Source organism: Rhinolophus hipposideros (assembly GCF_964194185.1).
Source record: "Rhinolophus hipposideros genome assembly, chromosome: 10".
In the NCBI taxonomy this organism is placed as follows: Eukaryota; Metazoa; Chordata; class Mammalia; order Chiroptera; family Rhinolophidae; genus Rhinolophus; species Rhinolophus hipposideros.
In genome coordinates, this window is record NC_138056.1 from 14,698,712 (window position 1) to 14,713,726 (window position 15,015).

The window sequence follows — 15,015 nt, forward strand, 5'->3', positions numbered from 1 at the left end:
TGGAGAGAAAAGAGCCTTCATATTCATGGTGGTAACGGTGGTGAATAAACTGGCCCAACCCCTTGGGAAAGAATTGGCAATAGGAACTCGAACAAGTATTTGTACACCTGTGTTCATCAGCATTATTCACGATAGTCCAAAGGTGGAAGCAACCCAACTGTCCAGTAATGGATGAATTTGATAAACAAAACATGGTCTATACATTCCATGGAATATGACTCAGCCATAAGAAGAAGGACATTCTGACACATGCTACATGAATGGACCTCGAAGACACGTACTAAATGAAATAAGCCAGTCCTGAAATGACAAATACTGTATGATTCCACGAATAGGAGGTACTTGTATGAGCAGTTAAATTCATAGACACAGAAAGGAGAACGGTGGGTGACAGGGGCTGGGGGGCGGCAGCAGGTAATGGGGAGTTAGCGTTTAATGGCTATTGTTTCAGGTGAGAAAGATGAAAAAAGTTCTGGAGGTGGACGGTGGTTTTGGCTGCACAACAATGTGAATACACTTCATGCCACTGAACTGTACACTTAAAAATGGTTAAAAGGGTAAATTTTGTTGTGTCTTTGCCACAATTTTGAAAAATGTATTAGAAAAGAACACTAAAATGCGGACCAAGAACACAAGCCCTGCATACCACCATGCTGCCTGTATGCTGTTCAGAATAGTGCAAAAGCCGAAACATTGAAACGTCTAAGACAGAGAAATGATTTAATAAACCGTGGTATATTTGTACGATGGAATGTTACTCATCTATAGAAAAACATCTTCAAAGGATTGGTCATGACATGGAAAAATGGTTCTCATATAATGCAGAGTGAGGACCATAGATCTAAAAAGCTATTTATATTATGGTTCCAATCATGCTTTAAAAACAAGCCTCAGCAAACTACTTGAAGGAAATAAACCAGTGTTTCAATGCTGATTATCCATTACAGGTGGATTGACTTCTTTGTAATTTTCTGTACTTCTCCATGTTTGCCTTAATAAGCAATTGTTACTGTTACTCCCACTCCCACCCCTAAAAAAAGAAAAGACGTCCATGAATGCCGGTTCTAGTACCGGGTGGCAGTGGTGGCAGTGACAGCAGCCAGCAACATTTCGAATCTACATTCCTGGTGCCCCAGGCACAGCACCCTTCACATACATCCTGCCCCTTCTCTGCACAGTCCCTTGTGCACTCTGCCCTGCTCAGTCCTAGAGGAGGCTGTGACCTTACAAGGGGGACCACTCGAGCCTACGGACTTATTATGACAACAGGGTGTAGCAGACCCTGGAGAGTGGGGGGTAAGAGCAAGGAGGATGGAAGAACAAACACTAGCTTTGGCTGCTTCACCCCTTTGAGAGAAGTGAGTCATGAGCTCCACTCGGAGGGTGTTGGATGTGCAAGACTTATGGCATTTAGAGCCCCAGAACTTGCTTTTGTCCAGGATCTTAGCCCTAATGCATCTTGTGTTCTCATCAGCATCCAACATGAGGGTCGGTCTCCCTGAACTGTGGAGACAATACTGTGACCTCTGACACCCAGCCATGATGTTATTAACAAAGAACTCAGGGAAAAAGAAAAGAAGACCCCTGGCCCAGAGAAGTCTCCAAATGAATACTTCCCAATCTCAACTCTCCCATTGCAAGAGTCTTGCCTTTTTTCCATATCTGAGATATCTTCTGAATGTGCAAAATATTTTCCAGTGCTCAATTTAATGTGAGTCTTGCGTTTGACATCCAAAATTTATCAACCTTGCAGGTAGCATTGAACAGAATTGAGGTAGACCCAAACTTTCCTACACCCAGATACAGAAGGCAAACCATTCATTCATCTTTTTCCTCACAAGATTCACTTGCATCACAGAACACACGGAAAGAATACAGGCTTCTCTTTTTTCAGTTTCTAAACAGCCATCAAGCTCTAAAGACTAGAATTCTTTTCCCTGGCACTCAACTTTAAGAGAAAAAGAGATGAGGCACATGTAACTATCAGGGATTTATTCTAAAGAGCAACTTCTAAAGTACGTCAGAAGGTTTCGAAAGATTCGCTTTTCCACCTGCTTTCCTTTCCACCTGCTGGTGTTTTCCTATCCCCAAATAATCAATATTTAGGAAGAGAACCCCAAATCTTTGTACCCATCACAAAGTAGCTTCAAAGACAGATCAGGATTTGTTCAACATCTGGCTGTTTTGAAACTTGGTATTTGAAATATGATGTATAAGGCAACTCTCAGGGAATCCTAACAACCCATTCCCCTGAGGAGATGTTTACGCTAAATAATTTCTGAGGCAAAGCTAAGTGGAGCCAGTTAAATCCCAACCCCAATTACTGTACCTCTAATCAGGTCTTGCCCTTTTACGTATTCCGCAGTCACACCCCATGGCTTGGTCCACTCCCAGAACCCTTCCATGCCCACACGACAATCCCTTTACGAAGAACCATGCCAGTCCCATTCCATGGCCGCAGGTGAGCAAGAGCCCTCCCTGGCACATAAAGCTTCCAGGGAATGACAATCTTTCTATTTGTTGAGTCTCCAGTCACTATCTCGTCGGAGAGAAGTCAGAAGGGAAGTAGAAAATGCCTAGCACAGGCTGCTCTGCAAATGTCAGTGTTCCTTTGACAGCCTTTCAAATCACAGCCACAGAGGTGGGGACCTTTGAAGCAATCAAAGGGGTGGGTGGTGTGGGAGGGTGTGTTATGGACTGAACCTTTCATGATGGGAATGCCTTGTTTTTTATTCTGACCTCTTCACTAACTTTGGGTACTGGATAGATAAGACACTAAGACCACACATCTCAGACCTTAACCACGGTGTCTTATCAAATGCACCATATTTTATAGCTGGGTCAGGAAATGACTACCAATTCCAACCCAAGTGAGAAAATAATCCACAGGGTGTCCATTTTATTGGAGGGGAAAGATAAAGCCCAGGCGCAGATACTCCTGCTCAGTGGGTATATGTCTCCGAAGGAAAGGAAGCTGCACTGGTCACAGAGGCAGAAACGGGAAAAGACTGACCGAGGAGAGGTTGGAGTCTGTCTGTGTTCCCACATGCATTTAGGTCTCGGGCTGGGAGGGTCTGTGGGTCATGCATCCATCTGGTTTCTGATAAAACTTCACCCAGCTGGTCCTTGGCATGGCTGGAGGCCTCAGACTCTTAGTAGGGACTTCCCTATCTCAGGTTGAAATTGGCTGCCCATTCATTTCCATCCACTGGCCCCATTTCACCTTCCTGTTTTGCTGTACTAGCCCCACAGTCTCCACTCCAGCCAAGAAAAAGAAACGCATCTTTTCCATCTGAAGTTGACCGGTGTTTTCATCTCTCTGTCCCCTCTGCCTTCCACTTGACCCCTTCACCCCTCAGACCCAGAGAGGCCAGCCATCGCTGCCTGGTACCTTGACTTGGATGGCAAAGACGCCAGGCTCAGTTTCACAGCTTCTTTGCATGTCCTGGAAATCGATTATCTTGATTTCCACGGCCATGATATTGTGACCAAGAACAGCAAAGGATGACCTAGAGTCCAAGAGAGCAAAGGCAGGCTGGAACCTTCCCAGAATGGGGGTGAATCCCTGATCAGGACTTGGGGGTTTCCTGCTCGGGAGACCCTCTCGGGGTGACTGGCAGTAAGCCGGGGCAATGTGCCTGTTAGGAGGCCCCCGCCCTGCTGAGGAGACCCCCCCAAGAGAAGCCAGAGGAAGCTGCTTCAGTTACTTCGAGAAGCCTCAACTCTAGGTGGGCAGGGCCTTGCCTGTGACAGAGACACCTGGATCAGTGGGGAGGTTTCCAAAGAAAGCTCACGCCTCAGGGTACTCCCTGAGGTACGTGGCAAATGGATAGCCCCTGACCCTTCTGGAGTCTCCCGCCAGAAATGGTGTGTTTTTCCAGGACCCCTAATTTACTTTTGGGGAATAAAAGGTAAAATTCATTTAGCAACATCTCACGTTTGATGTGCAGATAAATTAAATGTAGCAGAATGGTTTCATATGTGGATGCTGTGTCTCCCTCAGACCATCAATTCCTTTCCTTTCCTCTAAGGGCCTTGCGTGGTGCTGAATAGAGGGCATCTGAGAGCTTATGGGAAACGCCAGGGGCACTTGAGCCCCTCTCGCCAGCACGCTTTCCCTTAGTCATCTAACCCCTGCTTTGGGGGCCTTGAGATTTTCACAGGAAGCAAAGAAAGAGAATACAGACCAAAGAAAGATCCTGGAGACTGGGTGTGTTCCAAGTGTGAGATCAATTTCTTTTTATTGCCATCTTAACAAAAATACTTGGGAAGGCAATCTTTGATTCCAGCATCGAAGGGCCAGGCAATGCCAGGCAATAATCAAGCCACTGGGCCGTTGGACAGGGGAGTGAGTGGTCAGTTTGGGGGAGCGGGAAACCCCAAAGAACCACAGAATGAGGAGATGAAGCCAAGGCCACGGGAACATTGCAACTGCCCTCCAGTCTCCCTATAAGGGACAAAGCTTGGTCTGGGTGTAGAAGCAGCACTCTAGGAACGGCCAGGCAGGCACTGGATACAGCAGTCCTCCGAGCCCCACTATGGCTCTGGAGGCAGGTGTGGGAGGGTGGGGGGCTGGGGTATGAGAGTTTCTGCCAGGGTCAGCCTTAGGCCAGGGAGCAAAGAAGACACAGAGCTGAGCTGCACCCATGTCAAAGCTAAGCTTGCATCTGCCACACCCACCTCCCTCCCTAACTCTAAGAACCTGGCTCTCTCCCCACACTCCACAACGAAACATGAAGCTACAGATCTGTGTAGAAAATGCATATGCAGCCCAAGCAAGCAGAGGCGAGGCATGCTGGAACCTGGAAGGGACAGGAGCCCTGCTGGGCTCTGGGTTCTTTTAGAAGCCAGAGGAGGGGTCTCCTTCTGGATCCTGAGACTGGGGCCCTGCCTCTCCCCAGCCACTGGCTGTCAGCCTTCATGCCAGGGCAGGGTGAGTGGACTCACCTTCTAACTGCTGCTGCCCCCCCACTGGCACTCAGGAGAGCTGAGGCAGGGCAGGCCAGGAGCAATATCCTTCCCAACTCCAGATCTGGCCTCCCACAGGGGAGCCGAACAATCCACAGACCTGGCTTCCAGTCCTGCTCCCCCGCCCTCCCCGCCCCCAACTGCTGTGTCATTCGTCATCTATGAAATGCAGGTGATAATGGCAATCATGAGGATAATAATACCCGACTTGGCTGCCTCTCGGCTGTCCTGAGAACCCACTGAGATCGCACACCTGCAGTGCAGGGAAAAGCATCCAGTGCTCTCGCTAAGAACGCCAGGTAGTCTTCTCCTTCCTCCGACGTCATCCCATTCTTCTTCCCACTCCACAAAAGGCAAGCACAGCAGCTGAGCACACGCACACAGGAGGGCAAGCAGAAGGCCAAGGCAGGGGCACCGCCTGCCAGGGCCAGGGCCCTGGGGGAAGGGAGGACAGACCCCGCCTGGAAGGGCTGAGCTCCACCTGCCCATCCTCAGGCCTTGCCCCCTTCCAAAGCAGTAGAATTAGGGCCTGGGAGGCTGACGCAGCAGCCCTGGGGATGGAAAGCAGGATTCCACTCGGAAGCTCCTCATGCTTGTTCCCCTTTTCCCTGCAAGACCTGCTACCAGAGGGTGCAGACCAAAAGGAGGCTGACCCTCCAGGCCAAGCACGCATCAAGCAGGGCGCTTTTCCTGAATCTTGAGCATCTGCCAAAGATGAGAGAGTGGGGCTGAATACATGCTCTGCTAGAGCACAGGGCAGCTGGCCTGCACTCGGGGAGGAGACGCCAGTCCCCCCAATATCTCGTAAGGGTTATCAGTCCTGGACACAAGAGACTGGCCCCTGTCTCGAGGCCCGACACCCTCCGCCAGCTCTCTTCCACCCAGGGCACGCCGGCTGGGTTAGAAATTGTGCTTTCTCTTCCGAGACCTGGTAGTCCGTGTGGGGACTGGTGCTGGGACGGGTGTTGGGGGAGCCTCGGCCTGGGGGGTGGAGCCCATGGGGGCGGCCGCGTCCGGCCCCCGCTGAGATGCCTGAAGCCCATCCCGGACCTCCGTCAGCGTCTGGCACATCTGACCGACGCGGCTGGTCAGCTCGGCCATGGCCTGGCTGATGACGTGCATGCTGTTTGCCATGTCCCGGTGCACGGTCACCAGCTGCTGGCAGAACTGCTGGAACATCTCAGTCTGCTGGGTGTGGGCGTGGAGAAGCTGCCAGTCAAGGCCCATGCTGGGCGGGTTGGGGTGCGGCCGAGGGGTCCTGCAGGTGGCCTGGGCCTGGGGCGAGGGCCGGGGCAGGGTCTCTGGCTTGGGGCCCACCGTCTCGGACTGGTCTGAGGAGGAGGAGGAGCGGAGCAGGGTGGGCCTGGCCAGGCGGGCCTCTTCTTCCAGTGACCGCTGCAGGGGCACCCGCAGAGGCTGCCTCGAGGGCCCAGGGGCCTCCTCATCTTCATCATCTTGGGGGACAGAAACAATGAAGGGCAAATGATTACAACAGGGAGAAAGGGGGCAGCCCTGGGCTTGGATTCACCCTCCCCCCCAAAATAATTACCCTAGCATCCCCCTCCCCTGTCACCCGTCAGCCTAGGTTGGCACACGGCCACTGTCCACGCACCCATGAAGAAACACCTGCTCCCCAAATCCCTGAGACGTGCAGGCCAGGCACCCCTGGGAAGAGGTTTGAGCACAAGCAGTGCCAGGTCGCGTTCCTTTCACAGGAACAGTGACAGTCTAGTGTGAGAGAGCCCAGGTCAGGGGACTTGGGGACCTCAGTGTCAGTGATAGCATGTCAACCCAATCGTTCTCTTCAGCTCTCTGTGACTCAGTTTCTGCAAAGCAAAGATAATCACTGCTCTGTCTATTTCCCCAACCACTTGTCCACCTAACAGGGTTGTTAAGAAGTCTACACAGAGAACAGATGAAAAGACAGGTGGCAGAGATGACAGAGGGACACCTGCCAAAAGGTACTGCGAGGCCGCTCTAAGTTCCAGCCTCCATGAGGCCATTTCTGAGTTGCGTGGGGCCACCTTGTGGCCTTGCTGGAATCTGCAACGTTAAGTCACTGCTGGGGGCGGGGGTGGGGGCAGGTGGGGCAGGTGGGGAGGGCAGGATATTGACAGGCTGGAGAAGGGAAGCAAGGGATGGTGCCAGAACAGACAAGCCCAGATGGTGCTGAGCAGGATATCTACCTCTGCTACCAGCCCTGACACCCCTCTTGGCACCACAAAGTGAGGGCAGACATATCGCTCCAGCCCAAGAGCGCTTGATGGCATTCAGGGACCATCAGACAGACTGCTACTTGCAGTCAGTCACATGGAGAGGCCCAGCCCCCGCTCAAGGGCTCGGCTCGCTTGTGATCACGGTTATGCGCTGATTCCCAAGGCAGGAATAAAAAATATACAGGCTGACCCTACTGACAGGCGTATCGTCCCTGCCTGTACCTGAGAGGCTGAATTCAGAACGGGTTAGCCCCAGGGGAGGTGATGGGAGGACAGACAGATTCTTCTGGCCCTTAGCCCAATGCCTCCCAAGGGCCTCAGGGTCTCACTTGAGTCAGTACAGTAAGACCAGTGCCTTGTGACCCCTCCTAGTGGGATAGCAGCCATTCCTTGAGAATTGGGGAGTCCCATTCTGGAGTGGCAGGGTTGGAAGGAGCAGGCAGGTTTGAGGTGATGCTGCTCCCTCCCTTCCAGGGCCTCATTCTATGAGTGAGCAGCTGGCCAAGTGCTGTAACAGCTGGTCGACTGATGGGGAAGGAAAGGGAGGGCTGGCTCGGCCTTCAGAGGAGGACGTTGGGCCCCCTGCTCAGCCCAGGTGACATTTGGTAACCTCATTACCTTCGGTCTCGGAGATATGGAGGGGTGAGCAGGGCAGGATTTAGGAATGGACTTTACTGGGTGCTTGGCTCCCTTCTTTTTCTAATAATTGGGTGGAATTGTCCCAAAATTTAGTAAAACACTGATACACTGGGAGCTGGCAGACCTGGGTTCGAGTCCTGGTTCTGGGACCACCTCTGTTCTGGAGCTTAGATGCTTCCTCATCTGGTAACAAGGAAGTCAGAGTAGACGGTCTCCGTATTCCTTCCCAGTCCTGAAAACCTGAGTCTGAATGGCCACCTGTCAGGAGCCCCAGCCAAACAGGAAATTAGCAGATCCCAATGGCAAGGGGCCTGGGAAGGGAAGGCTGGGTCTGTGTGAACCACCTTCTCACGGGCTGGCCAGTGGCCCGCTTCCCTGGAGCCGTCCTGCCCTGCTCAGTCTCTCAGAGGCCAGATGGCCTCCAGTTGGACCTGTGGGCCGAGGGTGTGTGTGTGCAGAAGCAGAACCCAAAGGGGTGCAGCCCCAGCACAGAAAGACCTCAATTGCTCCCCCTTCTGGTAAGCCCAACCAGAACTACAGTCCCAGCAAGAACTACTGCCGGCCGGGCCAGGAGATCCCGCACCCCAGCCCCTGGGAGCAAAATCTGTCCTGAGACACAGGAAGCATAGGGGAAAGAGGAAAGCAAGTGCTGAGAGAGAAGAGGGGAACATGGGGGCAGTACGGATGGGGAGGGGACCCAGGGACCACTAGAGAGAGCCAGGGGGTAGACAGCAAGAGGCCGACTGCAGAGAGAAGTGGGAGAAGGCAGCGTGGGACAGAAATGCAGAAAACAACACAGAAATAAAAGATGTTAGGAATAGACAGAGACAGAGAAACTGATCTTTCTGTGGCCTGGGCCCTGAAGACTTGGCTGGCTTCCTCTCACGCCCCCTCCCCTCCCCCTCGCCTGCTCCATTGGGCTTCCCTGGCTCCTCTCTGTTCCTGGAACGTGCCAAGCGCCTTCCTGATGCGGGGCCTTGTACATGCTGTTCTCAGCCTGCAAGGCGAGGCGCTCTCCTCCCCTCCCCTCCCCTCCCCTGTCTGCGCCCCACGCAGCCAGGCCTGGTTAACTCTTACTCACCCTTTGCATCTCAGTTCAACTGTCACTCCCGGGAGCCTTCCCCAGCCCCAGGTGGAGAGCCTGTTCCACCACTGCTGGCTCTCAGAAAGGGCTCCTACATCATTTGCAGCGCCACAGGCAACATGAAAATGCAGGATGCCTTGTTCCTAAACTACTAAGAGTTTCAAGAAGGGACCACAGAGCATCTAACCCCGCACGAAGCCCTTGTTGAGCTCAGGGTCCCGAGCGATGGCACAGGTCACACACCCATGAAGTCCGCCCTCAGAACTCCCTGTACTGGTCCTTCATCCTTCATTACAAATTTCCTTATACAATTATTTACTTAAAGTCTGTCTATTCCCACGAGTCTAGGAACTTCCCAAGAGCAGGGCCGGTGTAGGTTTTATACACAACTCTGTCTTCCCAGCTCCCAGCACAACTCCTGGCGCAGTGTTCAGGAAATATTCTAGGATGAATGAACGGAAAGGGGTGGAGAAGACAGAGTGGGACAAGGAGGGAAGACTTGGAAAGATGGGCAAGACAGAGAGGGACAGAAGAGAGAAGGAGAAGGCAAGTGAATGGGAAATCGCCGAGGAGGAGGCTAGGGAGCAGGCAGGAGGAGCCTGGGAAAGGGGGACAAGTGGTACTCACAGCTGGTGGAAGGGCTGTCGGTGCCATCCAGTTCCGCCCTGGGGAAGCTGTGCCCGGAACGGGCTGTGAGCAGCGCTGACTCGATGGCCCTCTCGTGGGCAGTGAGCACAATGGTGGGGGCCCGGCCCCCGGCCCCAGGGCCCGACAGGGACTGCTGCATGAAGGCCAGCTTGTCCTTGGTCCTCCGCTTCATGTCATCCCATCTGTGCTTAATGTCCTTGACGGAGCGAGGGACCTGGCTGACGGAGGTGATTTTCCGAGCTATGCCTTCCCAAATCTTGTCCCTGTCCGCATGGGACAGCCGCATGGTCTCCCTCCCAAAGAGAACCGCTTCGTGATGGGTCACCTCGGTGACCAGAATGTCCAGCTCCTCCTTGGAGAACTTGGGCTTCCGCTTACGCTCGGCCAGGGGCGCCACATTCCTTGGGTTGAATATCCCACAAAGCACAATTGGGTAAATGACCGTCAGTGCGGGTGGTCCTCCTTCCTACTGCAGGCCCCCAGCTGGGGAGCAGGAGGCAGCTGGGCACCCTTGCCCACTCACCACCACCACACCCGCCTCCTCCTGAGAGGTCCTTGCCACTACTCCTCGGAGGGAAAGAAGCGAGACGGCGCATGGCTGGGAGCACTGGACTGCATCCGCTGCCTCTGGTTTCAGGCCCTGCATTCCCTCTGACCAGCCGTGCCAGCCAGAGCAGTTCGCTCAGCCTCTCCCAGCCCACTCTCCCCATCTGAAACCACCACACCAACCTAGGGGATTGTTACTAAGGAGGGAAAAGCACAAGGAATAACAGAGCTTTCAAGCCCTAAAAAGGAACAAAGGATACTTCTTGGGGTTAGGATTAGGCCATTGCCTCTATAAATGGCTTGGGGTAAGAATACTGAAACAGGGAGACTATTCACAGTGGCCTTCCGAGGTGTGTGGCCTCGCTGGCGATGCCCAGAATTAGGGTAGGGTCACAGAGAGCTTATTCTGTCCTGTGGCTCCCTTCTCTATCCCCACCCTCAAGTCCCCACCACATCCCCACCTCTGGGTGTGGGCAGACTTCCCTCCCACTGGAGCGCTGGCTGGCAGCAGCTCCTTTGCGGGGAGGCTGCTGCGGTTTTTTTTTGAAGCTCATGGGTAGAATGGGAGGAACCCACAAGCGCCCACCAGCAGACAAGTTCTACTTCGATGGAGACCAGGAGTGACCTCGGCTTCCAACTGCACAGAACAGCCAGGGGCCCTGGGCAAGGGGACAGTGCGGCCCTTCCCCTGTTCTGGCCTGGCACCTGCTCTGGTTCTGGAACTCAGTATCTCCACCGTGTGGCTCTGTCTACCCTTTAACTAGTGCCAAGAGGTCCACCCAAAAGAGGAAGCCAGGTTACGGAGGCAGACCTGGGACTTGATTCACACCGATGGCTGTGGCTGAAACCATGGCGAGAGGCCAGGGGCACAAAGACCCTTCAGCTCTCACCTCCCCCCGGCCCTCCCACAACACCACAGCCCAGGAGGCGGGAGAGGAAGGCAGAGGCCTGGGACTAGAGTCTGAGTCTCCTCCGCAAACTCGTTTCTGTAAAACAGGGGTGGTGCTTCTAGTGCCACTTCCCAGGGCTGCCGGGAGGCCTGCATGCCGAGATGTCTCAATCTCACTACTATTAGCATTTGGGGTTGAAAAATTCCTTGTTAGTGGGGAAGGGGGGAAAGGGCAGTTCCGGAGGTTTATCAGCATCCTTGGCTTCTGCCCAAGAGAAGCCAGTAGCATCCACCCACAGAGTTGTGACAACCACACACGTCTGAAGGCACAGCCAAATACCCCCAGGGGGCAAAACAGAGCCCCTGGTCAGACACCACTGATTTCATGAATGCAGAGCACCTAACAGGGCTGCCATAAAGCCCACTCATTACGTGGGTGCCCATTCTCTTCCCAGCCCACCACTGATTTTTTTGAAGAAACTATTTGATCATCCCTAAGACCCTAGGCTGTGACGGTGCAAGAGAAGATGTCTGCAAATGAGAAAGCTGTACACATGGCAGCTGTACCTTAAGGGGGGAGGAGGATTCTGGAATGAACTGGTTTTCCCCTCCAACTACTACCAGAGGGGCATCTCCAAGGCAATGAATCACACACCCAGCCCCAACCCACTCCTTGAGGCTTTAAAGAGATGAGGGCCCAGCAGCTGTGACTACCTTGGGGTCATCTTGGATCAGAGTGGGTCTCGGAGCAGGAACAGAACGGATCCCATGGCGGCAAGGTAGCGGTAGCACAACCCACCCCACACAAGGCTCAGGAAGCCATGCTTCACCTGATTCCTTGCGCACAAGCAGAAAGAACACTGGCCCAGAAGTCCCGAGATGGCTCTGCCCCTGCCTGCATGACCGTGTTCTGCTCCGGGCCTTAGAGTACCACTGCAGCACGGAAAGCACTAGAGAGCAGTGGTTCTCAACACTCGCGGAGCGTCCGTCACTATGGAGAGCTTTAAAAACCGCCAGTACCCTGGGCTCAGTCCCAGCCCGACTAAGTCAGAATCTCTGGGGTGCCAGATGAGCACTCAGTTAGTACAGGTGATGAATCCCCTTCTTTGGATTGTGGTAAAGCCTTGTTCCCAAGCAGAAAGATCAGAGATGGGTGGAAAAGTAGAACAGAATCAGCCAAAGCTCCTCGAGTCCTGAAAGGGACAGTGCAGAAAGGCCTGCCACCGGACTTCCCCTCGATGCCTAGAACCAACCTGCAGCCACAGGGGACAGAAGCACAAGCCTGGGTCTGGGCTGCGCCGTCCACCTGATGGCCTCCCGGACGCCTGGTCCCCACTTCTGTGCTTTTGTGCACAGTGCCCTCCAACAAGATCCTGGCCCCTCTGAAGGCTCAGCTCAAAGGCCCCCTCCACTTCCATCTGGGCCCTTGGAGCACATTGTCTGCGCCTCCATTTGATGGCTGTTTCAGAAATAGCGATTTCCATGCTGGAAGGTGTGAGTCCGGGGACGGCTGGGAGGGCTAGGCCAGGCCAGGCTGACCCACTGCGGGTGCCCGGTATAGGCTCTCATTCCCAGTAGGTGCTCAGGGAGGTGCTGAATTATGTGTGCTGAGCTGACCTGCACTCAGTGGTCCAGGAGAAAAAGGCAGTTAGGAGTGTGGACCCCTTCCTGGAGCCACTTGCATGGCACTGCTGACCAGATGATGTGAAAGGGGGCCAGGGGGAGAGGGTGCTGTCCCCACCAGGCAAGGCCGGGGCTGCCCGACCCTCGGTGCCTCTGCTTCTGTACCTGTTAAACAGCAACGAGAGCAGCTGCCCTGACAACTACCGTGTTTCCTCGAAAATAAGACCTCGCCAGACAATCAGCTCTAATGCATCTTTTGGAGCTAAAATTCATATAAGACCCGGTCTTATAAGACATGATATGATATGATATGATTTATGACATGATATGATACCAGGTCTTATAATAATTTTTGCTCCAAAACACACATTAGAGCTGACTGTGCAGCTAGGTCTTACTTTGGGGGAAACAGGGTAAGAGGATGAATCCTAAATTACCCTGGAGAGTAAAGTGCAGCCCCGCTGGTCAGACGCTCTTAGGTGGGAGCACAGGTAAGCAGTAAGCAGTGACGCCACAAGGAGGGACACCGGAGACATCGTCACAGCCCCCCCACCGGAAACCAATTCCTCCTCACTTGCTTGGAAAGCCTCCGAGTTTGAACACAGCAGCTTCCTCTTAGAAAGTCCCTAACTGCCCTCCCTCCAAGCATAATCTCTCCTCTACACATGAGCTCCCAGCCCCCGTGGGCCACGGAACCGCACAGATACTGACAAGGGCCCAATCCACGGTGCGGCCAAGCCCCTGGGTCCAGCCATCCGAGGCCTCCTCTCTAACCCAGATCCAAATCCCCGTCACTGCTGCCACGTCTCAGAGAGAGGCCACCAAGGAGGCAACGAGGCAAGTCTCACCTCCCACACCCGCCCACAGAGCCCCAAGCAAGGCCCCGGCATCCAGTACAGGCCAGCAGCACAGAATGCGAAGGGGAGCCTTCAGAGTTCCAAGCTCAGCTCAGCTGCCTCTGGGTAACTCTGGGCCAGTCCCCTGCTCTCCCTGGCCAGCCGTGAAGTATCCTTCTGGTGCGAACTTCTGTCCCAAACATTGGACCACGGTAAAACCACTCTTGAAAGTACTCAATGTGGGGCTGAAAGCGCCACTGGAAACTGAGCTTGACTGTGCCAGAAGCCTCCTTCTCCACAGGGCCACGTAAACAACTGCGGCGGCTATACTGGGGTGAGTCCTGCAGGAGTCCCCCAGCAGGAGTCTGCCCTGTGAGGGGTGTCACAGTCCCAGGTGGAGGGACGAGCCCCCCAGCCCCCACCTCCACATGGGAATGCTGCCCGAAGCCAGGGGCCTGGGTACTCCAGATACACCGAGAAATATGGAGTCTTTAGGGGTCCCTGTAACCTGCCAGCCTGGCCACAGGCCTTCTCCAGAGCCCCCTGATGCAAACCTGGGGGAGCTAGAGGGTCCCCCAGAGTTAGACACATCCCAAACCCTGCAAGCACCAGCCCCGGGGCCTTCAGGGTTGTCCACCGCTGGAGATACCGTAGGCCCCGCATGCTCCCTTGGCCTCCTTTCCAGAGTTCGAGCAAGGCTCCTGGGAAATCAGCAGAGAGCAGGACTCACCTCATCCAGTTGGCTTTAGTCTCGTCTGACCCATCTATGGACTTGTAGCGGTTGTTCTTGTCCACAATCTGGAAGACAGAGAGACAGTCTAGAATGGGCCATCATAGAGGGGGCGCTCATGGGCTCCTCCCCAAACCAGGGCCCGGGGCCTGGCCCCATCTGCTCCAGCACAGAACTTTCTTCTTGCTCTCCCACTACAAAGCCCCCACTGCTGCAGGGCTGAAACCTGAGCTGGGACTAGGAATTCCATCTCCCTCCTCTGTCCTGATGGGATACCCAGACACTGGCCAACAAGCAGCATTTTCAATAGCCTCACGTTGCAACAATAGTCAAATGCAGTCCTTCCCCTCTCTCTCGTTTCTGTGGGAGTCAGAAGCCAGCACTGGATGAGATGACTAGGCATACGCGATTTGAGAGGGCTTCTCCTCTCCCCAGTCTCTAAACGTTCCAGAGCCTCAAGATTTGGGCTGGGCCCGTTTATCTTCTATAAAACTGTCATTATTTCATCATCACTCCTGAATCAAAGTTCAGCTGGGTACGGAATTCTAGGCAGATGAAGTTTTATTTTCTTCCCGCTCGTTGAAGATTGCCGAAAAGGCTTCCATAGACTCTTAAGCCACCTACTGTTAGTCTAATGTCCTTTTGTGGATAATCTGTCTATGGTAAATTTTAAGGCTTTCTCTTTATTCTTACTTTTCTGCAGTTTCCCCATGTGATTTTGAACTGGAGATTTACTTTTTAAAAATTCTCCTCATTCCTCGATGAGCACGTTACTCGATGAGGACTTACATCTCTTTTTGAATTCTAGAAAATTCTCCGCTATTATCTTTTGAGTA

The 15,015-nt window shown here is 53.6% G+C and overlaps 1 protein-coding gene across 6 annotated transcripts in view; it reads right to left on the bottom strand.

The window, feature by feature from the left end:
• The window catches only part of PRDM11 (PR/SET domain 11), an 87,107-nt gene that overhangs the window by 16,296 nt on the left and 55,796 nt on the right, over positions 1-15,015 (bottom strand). For 4 of the 6 annotated variants that reach the window (XM_081063900.1, XM_081063901.1, XM_081063902.1 and 1 more), the window contains exon 5: positions 14,180-14,247. In XM_081063900.1, coding sequence (XP_080920026.1) covers positions 14,180-14,247 — 68 coding nt within the window. Of the gene's footprint in view, positions 1-4,212; positions 6,423-9,534; positions 9,957-14,179; positions 14,248-15,015 lie in introns of those variants that run through there. The other 2 variants (XM_081063904.1, XM_081063903.1) reach the window with 1 other exon arrangement.